The 20,913-nt window shown below is 36.0% G+C and overlaps 1 protein-coding gene across 1 annotated transcript; it reads left to right on the forward strand.

Moving 5' to 3' along the window:
* Positions 1-340: 340 nt before the first annotated feature.
* Positions 341-18,972, forward strand: LOC121062877 (long-chain fatty acid transport protein 6-like). The gene is made up of 10 exons (XM_040543163.1): positions 341-818; positions 2,160-2,372; positions 3,188-3,346; positions 4,860-4,984; positions 9,107-9,301; positions 10,743-10,833; positions 13,207-13,405; positions 13,781-13,878; positions 15,731-15,861; positions 18,796-18,972. The coding sequence occupies exons 1-10, from the start codon at positions 341-343 to the stop codon at positions 18,970-18,972; spliced, it is 1,866 nt and encodes a 621-aa protein (XP_040399097.1).
* The last annotated feature ends 1,941 nt before the right edge of the window (positions 18,973-20,913 follow it).

Raw genomic sequence — 20,913 nt, forward strand, 5'->3', positions numbered from 1 at the left:
GAATGAACTCTTTCACTCTTCTTCAGTTTAGAATGTCTCTCTAAACTGCACAATCTCCCTTTTTCTTGTTTTTTTTTTTTTTGTTTGTTTGTTTGTTTGTTTGTTTGTTTTTTGTTTTGTTTTGTTTTGGTTTGGTTTGGTTTGGTTTGGTTTGGTTTTTTTGTTTGTTTGTTTTTAGTGAACTCCAATACAGTATTTTAAAGAGTTGTCAAATTATTTGATGGGAATGTAATTAGTTTATTATCTTGCATTGTCTGTCTTCCTAAAACTCCTTATTAATTATATTAATGTATTATATTTTATATCTCTAGCATAACTAATCTATTATTTTCACCCCAGCATGGCATGCATGTGGCTTTCAACAGTTACTGGAGGAATACTGGCACTGTTTGTCTCTATGAAGATTTTTTTCCCATATTTCTGGGAGGATCTGGTCTTCTTCTTGAAGCGGAAGAGGTTAAAATCAATGATAAAGAAACGGGCAAAAAATGGAATTCTGTCAGTAATTGATCTTTTCATGCATAGAGTGGGAAAGATACCCCACAAGCCATTCCTCATCTATGAAGGGAATGTGCATACCTACGAGGATGTGGACAGGAGGAGTAACAGGGTAGCGCAGGTCTTCCTACACTATGGGGCTCTGAAAAAAGGTGATACTGTGGCCCTGCTGATGGGTAATGGACCTGACTTCATTCATGTGTGGTTTGGACTGGCAAAACTGGGCTGTGTGGTGGCTTTCCTCAACTTCAATGTCCGATCCAGATCTCTCCTGCACTGTTGTAATATATGTGCAGCAAAAGCAGTGGTGATAGGAGAAGGTAAGTCCTGCATTGTATTTGGTTTACTACTTTCTACTGTGTTTGGCTTTCTATCAGAAATAGATAATCAGAACAGTTCAAAGCTGAAAGCACTTCATATACAGAACCATATAGAAGCAGAATCATAGAATACCCTGATTTGGAAGGAACTCCAGTCCCTTCTCCTGGCTATACACAGGACCATCCAAAGATCAGACAATAAGTCTGAGAGCACTGTCCAAATGCTTCCTGAACTCCAAGAGGCTCAGTGCCGTGACCACTTCCTTGGGGAACCTGTCCCAGTGTCCAACCACCTTCTTGGTGAAGAACCTTTTCCTAACACCCAGCCTGACTCTCCCCTGTCCCAGCTCCATGCTGTTCCCTTGGGTCCTGTCGCTGTCCCCAGACAGCAGAGCTCAGCGCCTGCCCCTCAGCTCACCTCCATAAGTACATGTGTATATACATACACATAATTTGGTTAAAAATGAAGGGAAAGGGTAAGGCTTGTTTGAATTTAAAATGTATAAACACCAACATATGTGGAATTAATTAGTATAATAAAAGGCTTAAAACTGAAACTCCAACTACTGGACAATGTACTGGAGAATGTAACAGCATGAGCAGTTACTCATGAGCAAGTGAACAGCTGGGAGATGTACTTCAGCAGCATTTCTATTTCTCTTTATTGGCTTACATAGATACAACTATACTGACTACTGGAAGGCTGACATTTTCTTTATACTTAAAATCCATATATACAAATGTGTAGTCACTTTAGAACTGCTTCAAAGGAGAGGTCCAGTAGTGGTCCAAAGGTAGCATTGCTTAAAGCAAACAGTTTAGCATAAATTTAATTTTGGCCCTCTAACTGGCATATTATGTAATACTGGGCAATTTATTTAATATTTCTACTGCTCTTTTCCCATCCTGAATACAAGTTGGCAATACTTCCATAATTCACATATGTGAACCTGTGAGGTCTCAGTATTATGCTTTGAAAGCTTTAAAATGTGCAAATGTTGTAACATACTGACTAAATTAAATCCTTTATTTTAATGCCATAAAGATCAGGGTTTTTTTGTTGTTGTTTTGTTTTGTTTTTGTTTTTTTGTTTTTTTGTTTTTTTCTTTTTTATTACAACTAAAGCCACATAAATTAAGCATAAATATCATCATTATTTTTATATTATTAGTTTTAATTAAACATCGTGATTATTTTTTTCCCTGTCTGATAGTTTGAGCTGTCCTGTGGCTGACAGTACATGGTGGCTGGGTAGATAATTCCAGTGCAGACAATCAGGGCTATAGTTGCAATTATTTTAATAACAGTGGTGTTTGTTTATTTATTTATTTAACTTGACAGATTGTTTGGGATCAATAGAGACTGAGTTTATCTTTCATCTCTTGGAAAACAATGTTAATGTCTGGCTGATGAGCACCAGTTCTCCTTTCCAGCATGTTGGCACTATCTTGGACAAGCTAGACAAGGTCCCTGATCACCCTGTTCCGTCTCACCTTAGAGCTGTCAATAACGGAAGATGCACAGCCATGTGTATTTTCACATCAGGAAGTACAGGTGAGAATGTGTACAACAACGTACAATTGCAGCTTCAAAAACTTCATTTGGTATAATTTAGAAGCAAGACAGGCATACAAAAAGACAGAACTTGAATTTTGCAGTCAAGATATGGAGGAATTTGTTTAGTTAAAAGTGTCGTACACTTTAGGCCATTTTTACTTTGGCATAACAATGACATAATACTAGTTAGTGAACTTTCATATAGATGTTCCATGCCTGAACTTTATTTCTTAACAGGAAGGGCAGTAAAGTCAGTCTCTAACAGCTGCTGTCAGTTCATAGTAACAGAATTTCACAAGTCCGGACTAGAAAGAAATACAGCCACCACAAGTGCTTAAGCTTTGTGAGGAAACTTTTCCTCTGTGACTGACCTGACTAGTGAAGTTTCAGTTTCCATCACCGGGAAGGAAAGAAGAATCCTTCCTCTAGTCAAGCCAAACAAGTTCATAATAAAAGTTACTCTTACTGCAAATAGAAGCTGAGGATACAAGACACAAGGACTCTTCAGAACCTTTTCATTTCTTTCTTTGTGTCAAGGGAACACTGCGTACACAGTTGGTCTCCACTGGTCTGTGACAGGTATGGACTTTCCTCCCCAGGTCAAGAAGAGGACAGGATCAAACAGGATCAAATAGTCTTAGACAAGCTGAGAGGCTAAGGAGATATGAAGTGAAGACTGAAAGACAGGACAGACAAAGACTAAGAAGAAAAGACAACTCTCCCAATATATTCCAAACTTAATTCTATGTTTGCAGCAAAATTATTAATGCAAACACTATATTTATAATTATTTGCTTTTCTCCCTTCGGCAGGTTTTCCAAAAGCTGCTATCATCACTCATCTAAGAGCCCTATCTGCCTGTTTAGCATTTATTCAGTGTGGAGCAACTTCTCAGGATATTATGTATCTCACTCTTCCTTTGTACCACATCAGTGCATCTCTTCTTGGCATTGGTGGATGCATTGAATTAGGTAATATTTACCTTCAAGTGAAGTTTCATTAAGTTAAGAATGCTGTAACATCTTATCATTTGGTGAGTAACTCCATTTGATGAGTAACTCCAACATTATATGTCCCAATAGACTTTTGTTACCTTCTCATTTTTATCACCTTCCTCAGTGGGAAAACAAGATCTATTTGTAGTTTTGAAGCTTGGAGTAGACACCAACTGTTACATAGATCCAACGTTACATGACTTGAATTGTATATATTGCTGAAATGACTCCATGCGTTCTGTAAGTTTAACCTGAAATTACATGGTATCCTACACCAAAAGTCTGAAAAGTCTGAGTCTCCGCTTTTGACTCTGATAATAGTCTTCTTGGAGTTTTATAGACAGGGCTAGCAACCAAATTTTTTTCAGGTGTGGCCTCCTTTCTTGTCCTCAGAGTCTTGCCTTTTTTTTTTTTTTTTTTTTTTTTTTTTTTTTTTTTTAATTCCCCTGTGGTAATTATACATCTGAGCTCTTTTAAAGCCATTTCAGTGCTTTACTTCTTCAGGGACAGCATGGGCAGGTGTGATGGGTTGCAGCAACAGATAACAGACAGCTGCTGCCTAACAGAAACATGAAGGGATTGGGAGAAGTAGTATACTAAAAGGTTTGAAGCTTTGATTTGTCGTGGGAGAGAAAAAGTAGAATAACAGTTTTCTTAGGTGAGCCATTCAGACTGGGTTTTGAATGACAAGACAGGCTTTGAGATGAGTGAGGCTGAAGAGCTCTGAGAGCTTCATCTCTTGCAAGAGAGGGGGTACCTGGGTCAAGGAGGAATTGGGGAGGTAGGAAAAAGCAGACTAGAAGGAGTTTGGAACTTGAAAGGCACTGGGAAACTTTATGTGGGACAAGTAGGACTTAGGCAAAAACACATTTTGAAAAGGACAGAAACAAGGAAATTGGGAAATTCCTAGCTGACAACATTTAGAAACAACTACAGAAAAGGAACAGTGTGGGAGACATGAGAACTGTCATTTGGACTGGAATGTCATTTGGACTGGAAAGCATGAAGCAACTTTAGGGATGCAAAAACAAATTGAGGGTGATGAGTTGACATGAAACACAGAAGGGGAGCAAGACAGAAATAATAAAGGCTCTGAGATAGTTTCCCTGCCAGCACAAACAAAGACGACTGCAAGCTACCTTCTCTCCCATTGTAAGCTCTCTCTTTTCAGGTTTACACCAGTAACCATCTTGACTTAAACAAAATGGTTAGGCTTGGGCCTATTCCTAATAACTGGAGATGACTGAAAGTTTCTATTCTACTGCTTCTTATACTGTAGGTTTTTAGATATTACTGAGAAATACGAGAAGCAAGGCTCCATTGTACTAGTCACATTTAAAAGAAAGAACTTGCTGGAAATAACTTACAATTTATTTAAATAGATGAATTTATCATTAAGAAATGATAACTTGTCTTTAACAGTAGTAATAGAAGGAAAGATAGATTTTAAGGGCTATTTTGAATTTTCTTATCTGTTTTCATCACCTAGGAGCAACTTGTGTTTTGAAGAAGAAATTTTCTGCAAGCCAGTTTTGGAATGACTGTAGAAAATACAATGTGACAATGTTTTTGTACATTGGGGAACTCTGTCGTTACCTTTGTAACCAGCCCAGTGTAAGTTCTCCTTTACAAGTAAATCTGTATTTTCTAGGTGATATAGATTTATTCATTTCTCAATGGTATAATGTTCTTAATGTTTGATAGTGGATACAAGTTTTGGACCTTATGTTGTTTGTAGCTCTACAATAGCACTGAAGTATGTATGAGTACATTTACTGGAGTTATGTAGGTATGAGCCTGGCAGGATGGGACAGTTATTCCTACAAACTAGCATTAATTTTTCTGTAAAACCAAGTTTGTTGGTTTGTTATCTGAGTGATAGGCAAGTGGCAGATCAGTAAGGAAAAGGTATAAGCAGGAGATGCTTTATCAGACTTGGTGATCAAAAGAGTGTGAACTAGATCAAATGATTAACCACTTGCACTGCTCTGTTCCAAACTAATTACTTATTAAGAGAAGGCTACTCTACCCAGTACTTAGTAGCTGATAATTCATTTTTGCATGGCTTTGGATGTGCTTATTTTAATTATTTTATTTTATTTATTTCATTTATTTATTTTTTCCTGGTGAGTTGCTCCAAGTACACCTTTTGCTCCATAGCTCCGAATATGATCATAGAATCATCCTTGTAAAAGGCATATGGTTATTAGTGTGGTGCAAAATCTTGCTTGCCCCTTCAACAATAGTCTGAATGGCATGGAGCTAAATCATGATTAGATTTAGGAAAAAAAGTATGATGTCACTGTGCAGAGCAGCAGCAGAAAAGCAAGCATGTAAGCATGAAAATATTTATTATGTTGCAATGCTTGTTTCTAGGTGATGGTGGAAAGTGCCTAAGATTGGTTAATTTTCTTAATTTTATACTTGGGAGTTAGGAAGTTACTGAAGGGAGGTGACAAAGATTCCTACCTACCACAGAAAACATCATGTACAACAAAAGGTTAAAAAATGCTCTCCAACTTCATTGCCCAGAGATTGGCACAAGAACTAGCAATGAAGCAACATCTGAGAGAATTCATGTGCTGATTTGAACAGAGAATTATTATTGTGTGGTCTGGATGTAGGAGAGAGGTCAAAGTCAAAAAGGCATCGGAGGGAACAAGCTACAAAAGCTGTTGGCCAGACCTCAAGCCTGTACAAACATTATGTCAGTAGTCCATGGATCAAAAAACAAAGGAATAATTAACTAGACAAAACTAGTTGCGTAAAGGTCTCTCCTGCATGAAAAGGCAGGAAGAACTTCCTTCACTTGGCTCAATAACAAGAATTTAACAGAGAGGATATAGATGTTTAACTGGCAACTGGTAAAAAGAGGGAAAAACTGAACAGTGGTCCAGCTGTTAAGGAAGTTCAGGATGTCAACAGAAATGGATCAGTGTAGATACAGAGACCTGTTAAGATCAGTTATCTTACCAAAGTGTACTACCTATAATCTATTGTGCATCACACAGATTCTTCCACAGTGAAAGAAACCTGCTTATGCCAATAAGTCAGGCAGATATGTTTCACCTAAACTCTTCGTGCTGTGGCATGCCAGACCAAAGCAGTCTTGGTGTTGCCCAGAATTAGGGCTACCTAGATGAGGACCCTGCAACTAGAACCCAGCTCTGACTGGAACATGTCTATAGGAAGCTGATACAGCATCCATGTACCTATGAGAAAAAATACATTTTAAACATGGTACCCCATACGAGGCAACAAACAAAACAGACTATGTGCCAAGGAGTGTTTTTAAAGAGAATTACAAAACTTCAAATATATTTTAAAATTTGAAATAATGTGAAGATGAAACCAGCATAATAGTTCCTCTTAGCCTTGTAATCTCTGAACATTCTAAAATTTACTTCAAGTCTTAGAGTCAGTCACACCAGCTATTTGAAAACCAAACCAAACCAAACCAAAACCAAAAACGCACATACATACAGAAAAAAGAACAACCAAACAAAAGCAACAAAACAGCATTATTTTCCTCTGAAGATGAAGTGTTAAAGAAGATACAATGTTAGATATAAAGTAGTTCTCCCAACCAGCCCACCAACTTGTTCATAACGGAGTTTGATCACATCATGTGCCATGCTGTCCTTACAGGTTTACCTTTACAATGACAAAAGAAAGCGGAGCTACTTAAACAGAAGCAGGGAAGTTTCCACTCCTGTCCTAAAAAGTGGAGTCTAGTCTGCACTACCGCTGATCATATCGTGACAAAATACATATTATTTGTCTGTCAGACATGCAGTGCTGGATCAAATTAAATCATCCGTTAACCCAGAGTTCACAAAACAATTTTATCTCAATATTAGGCAAAAACATTAAAACACTTCGAGTCATTTAAAATATTTCAGTGTAATTCTAGTTAGTTAGACTATTTCAGCTTTCCATTTTGAAATCAACTCTGTTATTTAGAAATCAATTTTATTATTACAATTTTATAAGTTTCAAATCACACCAAAAATGGAAAAAAAAATACATTTATTTGGCCTGAGGAAACCGTTGTTGTGGACCTGAAATAATTTGGTCTTTTTACTTTCTATTGTTGTTCAGTCATAGCAGTAGATTAATCACTCAATCCTACCTATATATCCAGAAAAAGTGAGGACTTTTTCATAGGCAGATACTTGACTACAGTCAAGTATATCATATATAGATAGCTGAGCAGTCTGGTCCAATGCAGAAAACATCTGAATATTTCACAATAATGACGTAACTGACATGTAACCATGACAAGGTAAGAATTACTTTTGGCTCCAAGTTTGATTACCAGCTTTTCTGAATTTGATTTTAAGATTAAAACTGCACCCAATTATATGAGGTCAGTTAAGGAGATTAAAGTCATTATGTTACTTTTCCAGGTTCCTTAGGCAACATGACAGACTTGTTAAATTTAATACCAAGTAACATCATAGAATCATAGAATGGCTTGGGTTATAAGGGACCTTGAAGGTCATCTAACTCCAACCCCCCTGCCATAGGCAGTGATGCCACCCACTAGATCAGGTTGGCCAAGACCCCACTCAACCTGGCCTTGAACACCTCCAGGGATGGGACATCCACAACTACTGTGGGCAACCTGTTCCAGTTCCTCACTACCTTCACAATGAAGAATGTCCTCTTAATGTCTAATCTAAATCTATCCTCTTTTAGTTTAAGACCATTCCCCCTTGTCCTATCATTATTTAGCCAAGTAAAGAGTCCTCCTCCACCCTTTTTTTTTAGCCCCCTTTAAGTACTGAAAGGCCACAATGAAGTTTCCCTGGAGCCTTCTCTTCTCCAGGCTGAACATCCCCAGCTCTCTCAGTCTGTCTTCACAGGAGAGGTGATCCAGCCCTCTGATCATCCTTGTGGCCCTCTTCTGGACTCACTCTAACACATCTACATCTTTCTTATGCTGGGTGCCCCAAACCTGAGGCAGTACTCAAAGTGGGCCCTCACTCGCAGAGTAGAGCGGGATAGTCACCTCCCTTGACCTGTTGGTCACGCCCTTTTTGATGCAGCCCAGGACAGAATTGGTCTTCTGGGCTGCAAGTGCACACTGCTGGTTTATGTTGAGCCTTTCATGTGTAGAATCAACCATAATGTGTCATAGTTTTTTTCTAAGGTAGGATGTTAGCAATGCAGTTGTTTCAGAAAAGAATTTCCGTGTGATCCAATGTGATATTGAACATACTAAAAAAATAATAATACTTTTTTCAAGATAAAATGAGTCTTTTAAACTTTGTAGTATACACATCAGTTACTGAATTTCACAGAATCACAGAATAGATAATGTTGGAAGGGACCTCTGGAGGTCACCTGGTCAAAACCCCCTGCTCAAGTAGGGAAACCTTGTAAGATTGTCCAGCATGATGTCCAGATGACTTTTTCAGATTTCCAAGGAGGGAGTCTCCACAAGCTGTTTGTGCAACCTGTTCCAGTGCTCAGTCACACAAGCACTGTATTTCTTAGTGAAAAAAACAAAGGTGAACTACAAAAATAAAGTTCTTGCCTTATGAAAGTCCTTCAACCTCAGGCAAACTAATTCTGATGTTTTTCTGTTCTATTTTTACAGAACTAATATCTTCCTTTGAAGTATTTTAGTCAAAGTGGTATTTTTCATCTTCTGTAGAAAATTATAGATCTCTAGAGGTATTTAAAATCCCCTTTCTCAGCTGCAGAATGTTTCTTTTTTGCTGTTCACAGAAAGAAGGGGACAGAGTTCACAAAGTACACATTGCTCTAGGAAATGGTATAAGACCTGCTGTCTGGAAAGAATTCCTGATGAGGTTTGGCCCAATTAAAATATTTGAATTCTATGGATCCACAGAAGGAAATGTTGGTTTCTTTAACTATACAAATAAGATAGGAGCTGTGGGACGTGCTGGCATCTTCTCAAAGGTAAATGTACACAAGTCAACCAATCAACCAATTTGTCAGCCAAGCCAAAAAAAAAAAAGAGCAGGTCAAAGGCAGAAGAATGTACAAGGAAGAAACTGCTTACTACAGTCCAAAGTTTGATTCGTGGAAATGGAAATCTTATTTTTACTCCCTTACTTGACTCTGTTCTCCGTACATATGTTGTAACCTGTAATAAATACACAAAAAAGTTGGCCAAAGCTGCCATTTTTTCCCCCAGAATTAAATAAAGCAAAACAAAACTAAACTAAACAAAACAGACTATATAGAAGCACATGTCCATAGGAATGATTAAAAACAGTGTTCACTGGAGTTTATCATCCTCAAAGCCCACACATATTAAGTAATGAATCAGAAATTAGTTTTGATTTGACTTTTGGTATAAATCAGGAGATACATGTTCTAGAGCAAACCCACACAAATTTAATGACTGCTTTTTCAGTCATTAAAGGCAGCATCACACTTTCTTCTCTGAAGTAAGTTAAGCAAGCAAGCAAACAAATAAAAGCCTAGCAACTAGAAAATAAAAATATCAAACTACCTGAAATATGAATTTATACACGACTACTGTTGGAACTCTGACTGGAGATACACATCTTTCACTCATAAAAATACCACAGCAGTCTCAAATGCTTTTCCTACTTGTACAGACTTTTTGTGAATCATGAATATTATACTACAATAAAATACTGTTCAAATGGTACTAAAGATTCAGATCAGTTAACATCAAAAAGAAATTAATGATTTCCAAATGATTTCTGCTTTTAATCTGAGACGCTGAAAATGCCTTCCCATGGCCATAATAATAACTCTGCAATGCTTTTGATCTTTTAGCAATCTTAACTGTGTGGACAGGGAACGAAGGCGGGAAAGTCTAAATCAAACTATTGACCTGTAAATTTCCAGTTTGATCTGGCCGAAGTAATTTTTGAGATGCCTGTAAATTTAATTTGGATTTTTTGTCAGAGAGTCTTCTTTATTTTCATTTCAGTAATGTTAAGTTCTTACTTAGAAGTTGATGGTAGGTTTAAAGCAAAATCAACAAACTGATCAAAAGCACTGTGTTATTTTAATTTATATAAATTGTTTGAATCAGACCATACTCTAAAATAATGGATTTTTTATCATCAAAATAGAAAAATATCTCATCTGTATTCTTAATATTTCTTGCCATGATATGAACACTTTCTGATAACAGCTTCTCAGAATACTGTCAGTATATTTCGGTATATTTCAGGCTGTTCCAAATCTCTCAAATGTAATCGAGTACTACCTATTAATTTTTATCTGTTTTATTACATTTTTATCTGACCAAGAATAAAGTAAGACAGAAGTAAGACAGTGAGGTTTTTAAGCATGTATATGCACTTTTTATTATTATTATTATTATTATTATTATCATTATTATTATTATTTTATTTAGTTCCTACATTCTTTTGAGTTGTTGAAATATGATATCTCAAAAGAAGAACTTATGAAGGACGAACATGGAAGGTGTAAGAAAGCACGAATAGGTAAGGAGAATTATCTGTTATATATTAATTATCAGATAACTGAATTTAGATGGTGGTTTTAGGGGCCAGGGACTAATTCTGTGCTCTTTGTGCAATAGATTCTTGATCTATACTTTGAGCTTGAAAATGAAACAGGGAAAAATATATTATAAACAGATTCAAATAGGGACCTGTAGATAATGTACAAAATACAATATTCAAATATTGACAATATATCTAAATATCCAAATACGCAATAATATAAGAAAATAATATTTTGGGCTCAGGAAGTTTTTATTCTCAGCTGCAAAAACTTTTTCATATTCTTGAACAAATGGGATTTCTTAGTGTTGTATTGTTATTGTTGTTGTTTCTTCCCAAATAGAATGGACACAGTAATTCCTAGATGTTTTGTGAGACCTGTTATTTACAGATGCTTTCTAATACCTCTAAGTTCTGAGGAAGAGCAATATCATTTCAAAATCTGGATGACATTTTTCATATTTTTATATTAAGTCACCAGAGCAGATTCAGCTATTTTGTACCTAGAGTTGCATAGCGTCTCCAAACTCTTACTTAGAATGGGACACTACCACCCAAATATTTGAAGCTCCCAAGCCAAAGGTATTTCCTTGCAGTTGAGAATACGCTTTTTTTTTTTTAGAAAAATCCTGAAAACTGGTTCACACATAAGACATAGCAGTGCGTATTACTATAGTCACATTAAATATCTGTGTGCCTGTGTACACATGCAAGAATCCTTGTGTGCCAAAGTCAGTAGTTCTGGGAAAAAGGTCTTTCACATCACTAGCTTTGATATGTAGATTCGACTATCATTGAGGTAAAATTCCAGAAGTAAAAAATAATTTTGTACAGCTGAGCTAAGTTATTAATACTTGTGATGCTAATATCAGACTTTAATGTAACAAAGTAATATTGGTAACCAAAATATCAATTATTAATTATTTCTGATAATACATTAGTTGTTGATAACTAAATCAAGCAATGTTTTCTTTTCTTTTCTTTTCTTTTCTTTTCTTTTCTTTTCTTTTCTTTTCTTTTCTTTTCTTTTCTTTTCTTTTCTTTTCTTTTACTTTACTTTTTTTTTCTTCTCTTTTTTCTCTTCTCTTCTCTTTCTTCTCTTTTTTCTCTCTTCTCTTCTCTTCTCTTTCTCTCTCTCTCTTCTCTCTCTCTTCTCTTCTCTTCTCTTCTCTTTCTCCACTTCTCTTCTCTTCTTTCCTTTCTCTTCTCTTCTCTTTCTCTCTCTTCCTTCTTCTCTTCTTCTTCTTCTCTTCTTCTTCTCTTCTCCTCTCCTCTCCTCCCCCTCCTCTCCTCTCCTCCTCTCCTCTCCTCTCCCTCCTCTCCTCTCCCGCCTCTCCTCTCCTCTCTTCCTCTCCTCTCCTCCGCTCCTCTCCTCTCCCGCCTCTCCTCTCCTCTCTCTCCTCTTTCTCCTCTCCTCTCCTCTCCTCTCCTCTCCTCTCCTCTCCTCTCCTCGAGTCTCCTCCCCTCTCCTCTAATCCCCTCCCCTCCCCTCCCCTCCCCTCCCCTCCATCCCCTCCCCTCCCCTCCCATCTTAAGTTCTTCTTTTGAATTTTCATGAGCTTTCATTTCACTTTCCACGTCTAGAATTCAAACCAATATTGAGAACTAAGTATGAGGCTATGAGGCAGCTATACAGCTCTGAAGAAAACTATTTGTTTGAAAGCATCTCCATACATCCGTTGAAGGAAAAACAATAACAATCTATAGAAGCTGGAAATGTGTTTTAAACACAGAAGCAGGCTGGGAAGTAAGCCAGTACCTATCATAGATACAGAACAATAAAAATGCATTAAAAAGGATATTCCAAGCCAATCCCAGTAAAGCAATGGGAGCTTTGCCCTTGGTATAAATGGGACTTACACAGCAGCAAGGATTGTTGCCCAGTAGGGAAATGTTGCAGACTTTAAGAACTCTGTGATGTTTTGAGGCCTAGGCACACCATCAAATGTCCCACCATGGTTTACGATGTGTGTTTTCCACAACAGCATACTGCACAGAGCTCTAGAAACCCTATCCTCGGGAAAAAGATAAAGCACAAGAAAGTCAAGCACTGTCTTTTGCCCCCATCAGTACTGTTTGACTACCAACATCATTTTCAAATGACAGAATAGTTTTCCTTTCCTTGGGCACTGTACACCACAAAGCTCTTCCTTAGAGTTAGATTTGCACTGAAGGAAGCCATATTATGTACCTTCTTCCACGCACCTATTTCTGCTGTTCAGGAAATAGTTACGGAAATGTAAAAATGAGTAGAGCAGATGTGGCTTTCAAAAAGATTTTTAATATAACAATTTATGCTCTAAATAGCTCACTGTTAATATGTTTTTTCCGTCACCCTTTCATGGCTTGCAGGTGAACCTGGTCTTCTAGTTACCCTAGTTAACGAGGAAGCCCCATTTTCTGGATATGTTGGAAACAATGAGGCCTCTGAGAAGAAACTCCTACATAACGTGTTTGTGAAAGGAGATGTGTATTTTAATACAGGAGATCTCCTAGTGATGGATGGGAATGGCTTCCTCTACTTCACTGACCGAGTGGGAGACACTTTCAGGTGTGGTATAGAGTTAACAGTAAATCCAGTAAGCTTGAAAGAAATCACATATATGCAGAACCAGATGACACAGATCAGACTTTAACCCAATGAATTTTGTTTTAACAGAAACCTTAAGTATCTCATTCAAAATTCACCAAAGTTCACACCCAAGAAGTAGAATTTTTAAAATTTGAGCCAAATGGCACTTCCTTTTCTTCTAAGGTTGAGGTTTCAGAAGAGAAGGCTCTAAATCAGAAAAGGTTTTATCTGTCTGCATTCTTCAGCCAAGAATAACAATAGTCAACAATAAAAGTAGGGCTCCATCACATATAGCCATGTATAGAAAAATCTTGTTAGCTAAAATCTATCTTTTTTTAAAAATATTTTCAACAGGTGGAAAGGAGAAAATGTTGCCACTGTAGAAGTTGCTGAAGTTATCGGTATGATGGACTTCATTCAAGAAGCTAATGTTTACGGTGTAAACATTAAAAGTAAGACACTCCTTGTAATTTGAGAATAACAAAATGAAAATAGTAATTTTATACTCAGTCTTTTCTTTGCTTACAACAGAATGCAAACTTATATATAAGGAAATCAGTCATATCAACTCAGCAATTCAAGCATCCCTACAGTGTTTTGAAATTTGAGTAAAAGTAAAATGCTGTATTTAGTAAAGATGACAGGCTGAAAATTTGTAGTGAATAGCAGAAACTTTGGGATTATTTAAAACTTGTAATAAAGATGTAAGAATTACAAAATTATAAACCACAAACTAAGACTTCTCTTAGACTACATCCTTTCATCTGAAAAATGCTAAAACAGGGAGCATATTAAAAGATGACGTCTGAAAACACTTGTCACTATCTTGTAAGTAGTAGTCCTAGAAGATTCATATTTTCTCATAAATGGAATAATGTTCCCAATGCCATATGGTGTTTCATAAGATGTGCAATACCATGTGGAAAATCTGTGGGTAACTAAATTACAAGATGACATAGAAAAGCTCAGAATATGCATCATAAGAATGAACAGTTTAAAGAAGGCAAACTTTCTTGTGGTGTTGAATAACTGCTCTGTGCTTCCTTTGGAAGAAGGCAAACAAAGTATAATGGTAAAAGAAACTATGCACTATGCACGTAAAGAAGAAGCAATCAAGATACCAGCTACTATTTAACATTAAGAAACAGGAGACTCAATGGATTCAAAGAAAGAGGATGTATGAAAAGTAAACAGAAAACAGGCCATAATCTGAATGGCTGTTCAGCAGGTGGCTACTAAATGCCAGCATGCTGATTTATGAGAGATGGCGTTATTCAGTTGGACACAAATAAATCTGTAATTTAAGTTAGAAAGCATATTTCTTTTTAATCTACAGTGGACAAGCTGTAGATGACATGAGTTGACAAGGATTTCTGAAAGACCACTGCTGTCTCAGGACAGTAACTAGCATACAGTATCAAATCAAAACCTCAAGAGCTTAAGAATCCCATTTATTCTGGATTTCAGTATTAACAAATTCTTTCCTATTTCTGAATCAACATGAGTCTCACAAATGACCAAAGGAGACTTTAAAAAACATGTTAATTAAACAACTGCAAATTAATTTTCAAGGAAAGTGAACATCCATATTTATACATCCAATGCCTTGGCCACATCACAAAGCTGCTATTTCATTCTGGTCAGATTTGACCTTGGCAGCTCATTTCTTCTAATTTAAATGTTTTCTCCATTTGGAATTATTACTTCTGTTTGAATTAAGAGAAAGCAGCAACTATATTTATCACATATTTGTTAACAGGCTTGTGTTTCTGTTTTCACATGGTACATCATTTGCTGTTTGCAGTTCTCTAAGAGCTATTTCCATTATTTGTCTCTAATCTGTCCATGGACTAAAGCAGAAGATAGTCATCATTACTTATATAACCACTAGATTTTATATACAAAACAAGTATGGTCTCATACATTTCTACTTTTTGCACTAGTCTTTTTGGAACTCCTTTCATCTTTTTATTGAACTAGTGGTTCATTTCGTTAGGCCTCTATGTTACCAACATTAAAAACGAGCAAGATAGGAAGAAAACCTAGCAGCCAGCTCCCAGCTATACAGACTTACTAATAAAAAGTAGATTGGTGACATTTTTTATTTGAGTGAAACTCTGAAAGTAACAGTAAGTCTTACAAAATAAAATATCTTGTAACTTATACTGAATGATGCCTGAGAGGGTAGGGCAGATATTTCAAGGTATCAAAATATTTTTCAGATCAGTACTAAATCCCCTCAAAAGTCATACAAGACTCACACATACTCATATTTGTCATAATATTTATTTATTTTTACTCTAGACTGTGAAGGAAGAATAGGGATGGCAGCTGTTGTTCTTAAACCTGACCAAGCCTTTGATGGAGAAAGACTTTATAAGCATCTTGTGGATTTTCTTCCAAGTTATGCCCGCCCACGCTTTGTGAGAATCATGGTAAGACAGTCATTTCCTACTTGTATTTATCTTTGGTCTGACATAAAAATTGTTCTCTACAATCATGGAAAGTAGAAAGTGATTTACAAACAGTTTCAAGAAGTGAAACACAAAAGGTCTAACATTCAGAAAACATTAAGCCAAATGAAGCAAATATTTGATGAATTAAAAGTATATGTTGCTTTAAAGATCCATTTGTACTTATAAATCTTAGATGTAGTTCATAACTTGGCAAAGTTGGATTTTGCTTCAAAACTCTTCAGCTAGTGTGTTCTTCTAGCTAATGGAAGACAAAGCAGACACACATGGCTGTTGTTTGCAGACAACAGTGTCTACATGTTTTCATAATACATTTTCAGATGGTATGATCCATTCAAAACTTTTTTCCTAGTATTTGTTCTTGATGTGATTATTACCCACTTGTACTGACACAGCAGCAAAGAAATAACTAGGACTTTGCAACTGACAGCAAGATAAATACTTTACAGTGAAGATCTCAAAATCGGAGAACTAGAATGCACCCATATGCTGTACGGTATAAAAGCAGACCTGGAATACAATTCATTTAAAAGCTCAGTTTAAAAGTGCAGCCCTTGTGTTCTCCCCACAATACAACCTTCTGCAACAGGACAGGAGAGCTTGAACTGTGAAAATCGGGTAGGGGCCCTACATTACATCACAAAGTTTATAGCAGACAGTTTTCTGCTGTCATGGTATGTTGAGAAGAACATTAACAGTTTTGTCTCTCCATCAATATAGATAGATTTTCTGAAAGCCACAAATTGGATTGAAAACAGGATGGAATTGTAATGGAGTGAGTCTGGATAGGAGGAGGAGGTGGAGAATGTATACATTTAGAGAGAATTGTAATGAAAAGGGTTTAAAAAATTGAGGAAAGCTATTTTTTCACCAATGGACGTTACTGTACTAAGTAAACACATCTTCAAAGGCAGTAAGTGTAGACTGTAAGGCAGTAAGTGTAGTATCTGTGGTGCCTCAGAACAGCAATGCTCTCCTCTGGGAAAAATTTTTGGAACAGACATGTCTCTATAGTTCTATTAAATACAGAATACCTATGAGGAGCTCTAGTGTCTGTATGTGTGGAACCATTTAAGCCTGTTTGTATTTTACGCATTCTTTGACTAAAGCTTTGTTAGCTAACTGAAGGGAGCTTACTACCAAAATCATCTCTGAAACCACTAGTAAAATATAATACACTATTGGTACTAATTAATGAATATTTCAATATCTGCAAAATTTTATTAAAGGAAATAAAACTAATTTCATAATAAAATCTAAATAATCAAAAACATGTTACTGTAAAAAAAAACATTCTAGTGGAGGATAAGATAAAAGCTAAAAAAGTGAAACTTTTCTGAGTGGATATGGTCAGAAAATGAAGTCTTCTGAAAAAAAAAAATGTTTTGAAGAGTTCATCCTAATCAAGAATCACAAACAAATCATGAAATTCTTACTCAAAAATGGACTTCAGATAAAATGAATCTTGAAAATCTTTTCACCTGTTCATAAGTAGGCTCTATCTAATGCAACTTGCAAACATGGTCAATTGATTTTGTGATAAAGAGGAAGAATGAAAGATGTTCTTCTCAACCTCTCTGACTTGACCCTAAAAGAAAAGCAGAGGACTATAAAAGAAATGCAGTACAGGGACAATGAGGTAGGATGTTCTGAGGCTCTGAGGTAACACTTTTTTCATCCAACGGTTGGCTAATTTCATTTTCTACTTGTAAAAGCATTAGGAAGAGGTTTCTGAGAGCATCCAGGGATTGATTTCAGTACTATATTTTTGTTCAGGTTTTGTTGTTGTTTTTCTCAAAACTGTATTTCCATGTGAAAAAATCTGACTTTATTAAAATAACATCAGAGGATAATTTCAAAAGAAAATCTCAACAATCTGTATTCATAATGCATATTTAAAATATTTAAGTTAATATTTAACCTGTCTTTATTAAACTTTTAATCCTAATCATTGAAACTTTTTAATAATCACTGGGAAAAAATCCTGTTGTTTATTCAATTTGAAGCAAGATCAATTGGTAATGACTGAATATTACTACCACCTCGCAGCTATTCAGTACTTGTGTGAAATGACTTGGTGGTCTAAGTGTGGTTCCTATCATAAGTGCTGCCAAAAAAAAGTGAATGAACTTGCAAACATATTAGCAGTCTTAGCTCAAAAGCCAAAGACAAAATGATCTGAGAATTATGGATATGGAATAGCAGGGGGAAGTGGAAATCAGTTATATTCCAAATCAAGAGAATAAAAACAAATATAAACTGAAAAGCTGCTTATTATTTCAACATGAGGAGTAAAAGAAAATTTAGGCTACGTTGAAAATAATGTACAATAACAATGCTTGAGATCGGGTGTCTCAAACTTTTGAAGAGAGATTATTTTATACACCACTTTCACTCTCATACACTAACTGTTGTGTGCAACCAACTTGTTCATGAATTGGCAATTGTGTAACATTTTTACAGCAACAGCTTACACATAAAAATAACACAGGAAGGCATTTAACATATTTGTATTTAATTTCTTAATTGAAGTTTAGCAGCTGGAAATCAGAGGAGTGCCAGTACCATAAAATCAGTTAGCTCTCTGCAGACCACCAACATGTGTTTCATAAACTACAGATTTTGTGATCAGCTGCCCTAATGAAAGTTAAAGAATGCTTATTTTGAAACAGAGCTTGAATGTTGCTTTCATAGAGAGATGAATACGAAATAAAAGGAGTATTTAGATTTAGATTACACTGCATCTGTTAACCACATCACTCCTTATAAATGAAGCTATTCTATAGCAAAATTGTATGATCCATTTTAATCGGTAATTGCATCACTTTTTTCACTGATACAGGCTGAAATGAAATATTGCACTTTACTTGAATTCTTTCTTTTTTTTTTTTTTAGGATGCTATGCAAATTACACCAACTTTTAAGCATCAGAAAATGCATTTGGTGAATGAAGGATTTAATCCAGAAATTATATCTGAACCTTTGTATTTCTTGCATGAACCTTCATGTTCCTATATTCCTTTGACAAGCGAGATATACAAGAATGTGGCTTCTGGTGAAATATGTTTGTAAAGTATACAAATAAAAATGTTCTACAATACAGAAAGTAAATTTTGAACATAATCCTGCAATAATTTCAACAAAAATCAATACACAATATTTGTTCTAAAACCATAAAATGATAAAGTTAGTCTTACTGTGATAGTTTGCTCCTTCATAATACTGACCCACAAGTTATGTGCATCGTTTAAGCTGCATTGAATCTGTTCATGTTGCTTCCAGTGGCTGCACATAGAAATTTTTATTTTACACACCTTGTTGATTAAAATTATTTTCATCTAAGCCACCATTGTCTTGTTTCTACATTCAATTCCTTCCCAACATTCACTCTTCAAAAAAATTAAGATAATGAAGAACACAGACAACAATTCTATCCCTGGTTGCACAATTAAAATTCAGTAGCTTATACACTTGCACCTATGCTGACCACAAAACATTTAAATAATAGCACTAGCTGTAAACATAAAACATAACTGGAAGTATTCATACAATGTAACAAAAAATTGCTTCACAGAAAAGACACTTGAAGTCCTATAGTTTAATTGGAGTCTGATATTAAAAGAACAATAAAATTTGTTATAGTATTCATATTGTCTTGCTATTGTGATTTACTCATCTCAAGAAAAATACTTCAAGATTTACAAGTGACAGTCATTATTAGAAAGTAGGCATTATTTTGTGTTTAGGAAACTATAAAAAAGCTTCTAACATGACACAGTTTTGTAGATATAACAAATGTTAAATACTGCATCTAAACAATAAATACTGCATCTTGAGGTTCAATAAGGCCAAGTGCCAGGTCCTGCACTCAGGGCACAACAACCCCATGCAACACTGCAGTCTGGAGGAAGAGTGGATGGAAAATTACCCAGCAGAAAGGGACCTGGGGGTATTACCAACAGCTGGCTGAGCATGAGCCAGCAGTGTGCTCGGGTAGCCAAGATGCCAGAAGCATCCTGGCTTCTACCAGAAATAGTGTGCCCAGAAGGATTAGGGAAGAGATTGCCACCCCGTACTTGGTTCTGGTGAGGCCAGACCTTGAGTACTGCATTCAGTTTGGGTCCCTCACTACAAGAAGGACACTGAGGTGCTGGAGCATGTCCAAAGAAGGGCAACAAAGCTGGTGAAGGTTCTAGAGAATGAGTCTACTGAGGAGCAGCTGTGGGAACTGGGTTTATTTAGCCTAGAGAAAAGGAGGCTCAGGGAAAACCTTATTGCTCTCTACAGTTACCTTAAAAGAGGCTATACCGAGGTGGGGATTGGTCTCTTCTCCCAAGCAACAAGAGATATGGCAAGAGGAAATGGCCTCAAGATTCACCAGGGTAGGTTTAGGTTGGATATTAGGAAAAATATCTTCACTGAAAGAGTTGTGAAGCATTGGAACAAGCTGCCCGAGGAAGCAGTTGATTCACCATCCCTGGAGGTATTCAAAAGATGTGTAGATGTGTTGCATAGGGACCTGGTTTAGTGGCAGAGTTGGCAGTGCTAGGTTAACAGTTACACTTGTTCCTAGAGGTGTTTTCCAATCAAAATGATTGTATGATTCTAATACAGCATCCTGCTTTCAATAAACTATGCTTCATAATAAATAATGTGAAAAAAACTACCAGAAATATAATTTTGTATTAACTATAAAACATATTTAGCTGTAATGTTTACATATTGACTTCATTTCTATACATTATAACCAAGAACTTCAAAGTATATACATTTTTGTATAATGTATTTTTTTAACGTATCTTCTCCAATGAAATAAAGAAAATCTTTCCAGTAACTGAAAATGGTAATGTAAACAGACAGAGGCATAATGCTTAATGCCTGAGGCAGTGAAAATTAGGAAGGCTAGACATTATGTGACATCAAGGCATTTTAATGTAATTATAAAATCGATGGGAACAAAGTCTTTACCAAGCATTATAAAAGACAGAAGTTATGACAAAGAATCTATATTCA

Source organism: Cygnus olor (assembly GCF_009769625.2).
Source record: "Cygnus olor isolate bCygOlo1 chromosome Z unlocalized genomic scaffold, bCygOlo1.pri.v2 SUPER_ZK, whole genome shotgun sequence".
Classification (NCBI taxonomy): domain Eukaryota; kingdom Metazoa; phylum Chordata; class Aves; order Anseriformes; family Anatidae; genus Cygnus; species Cygnus olor.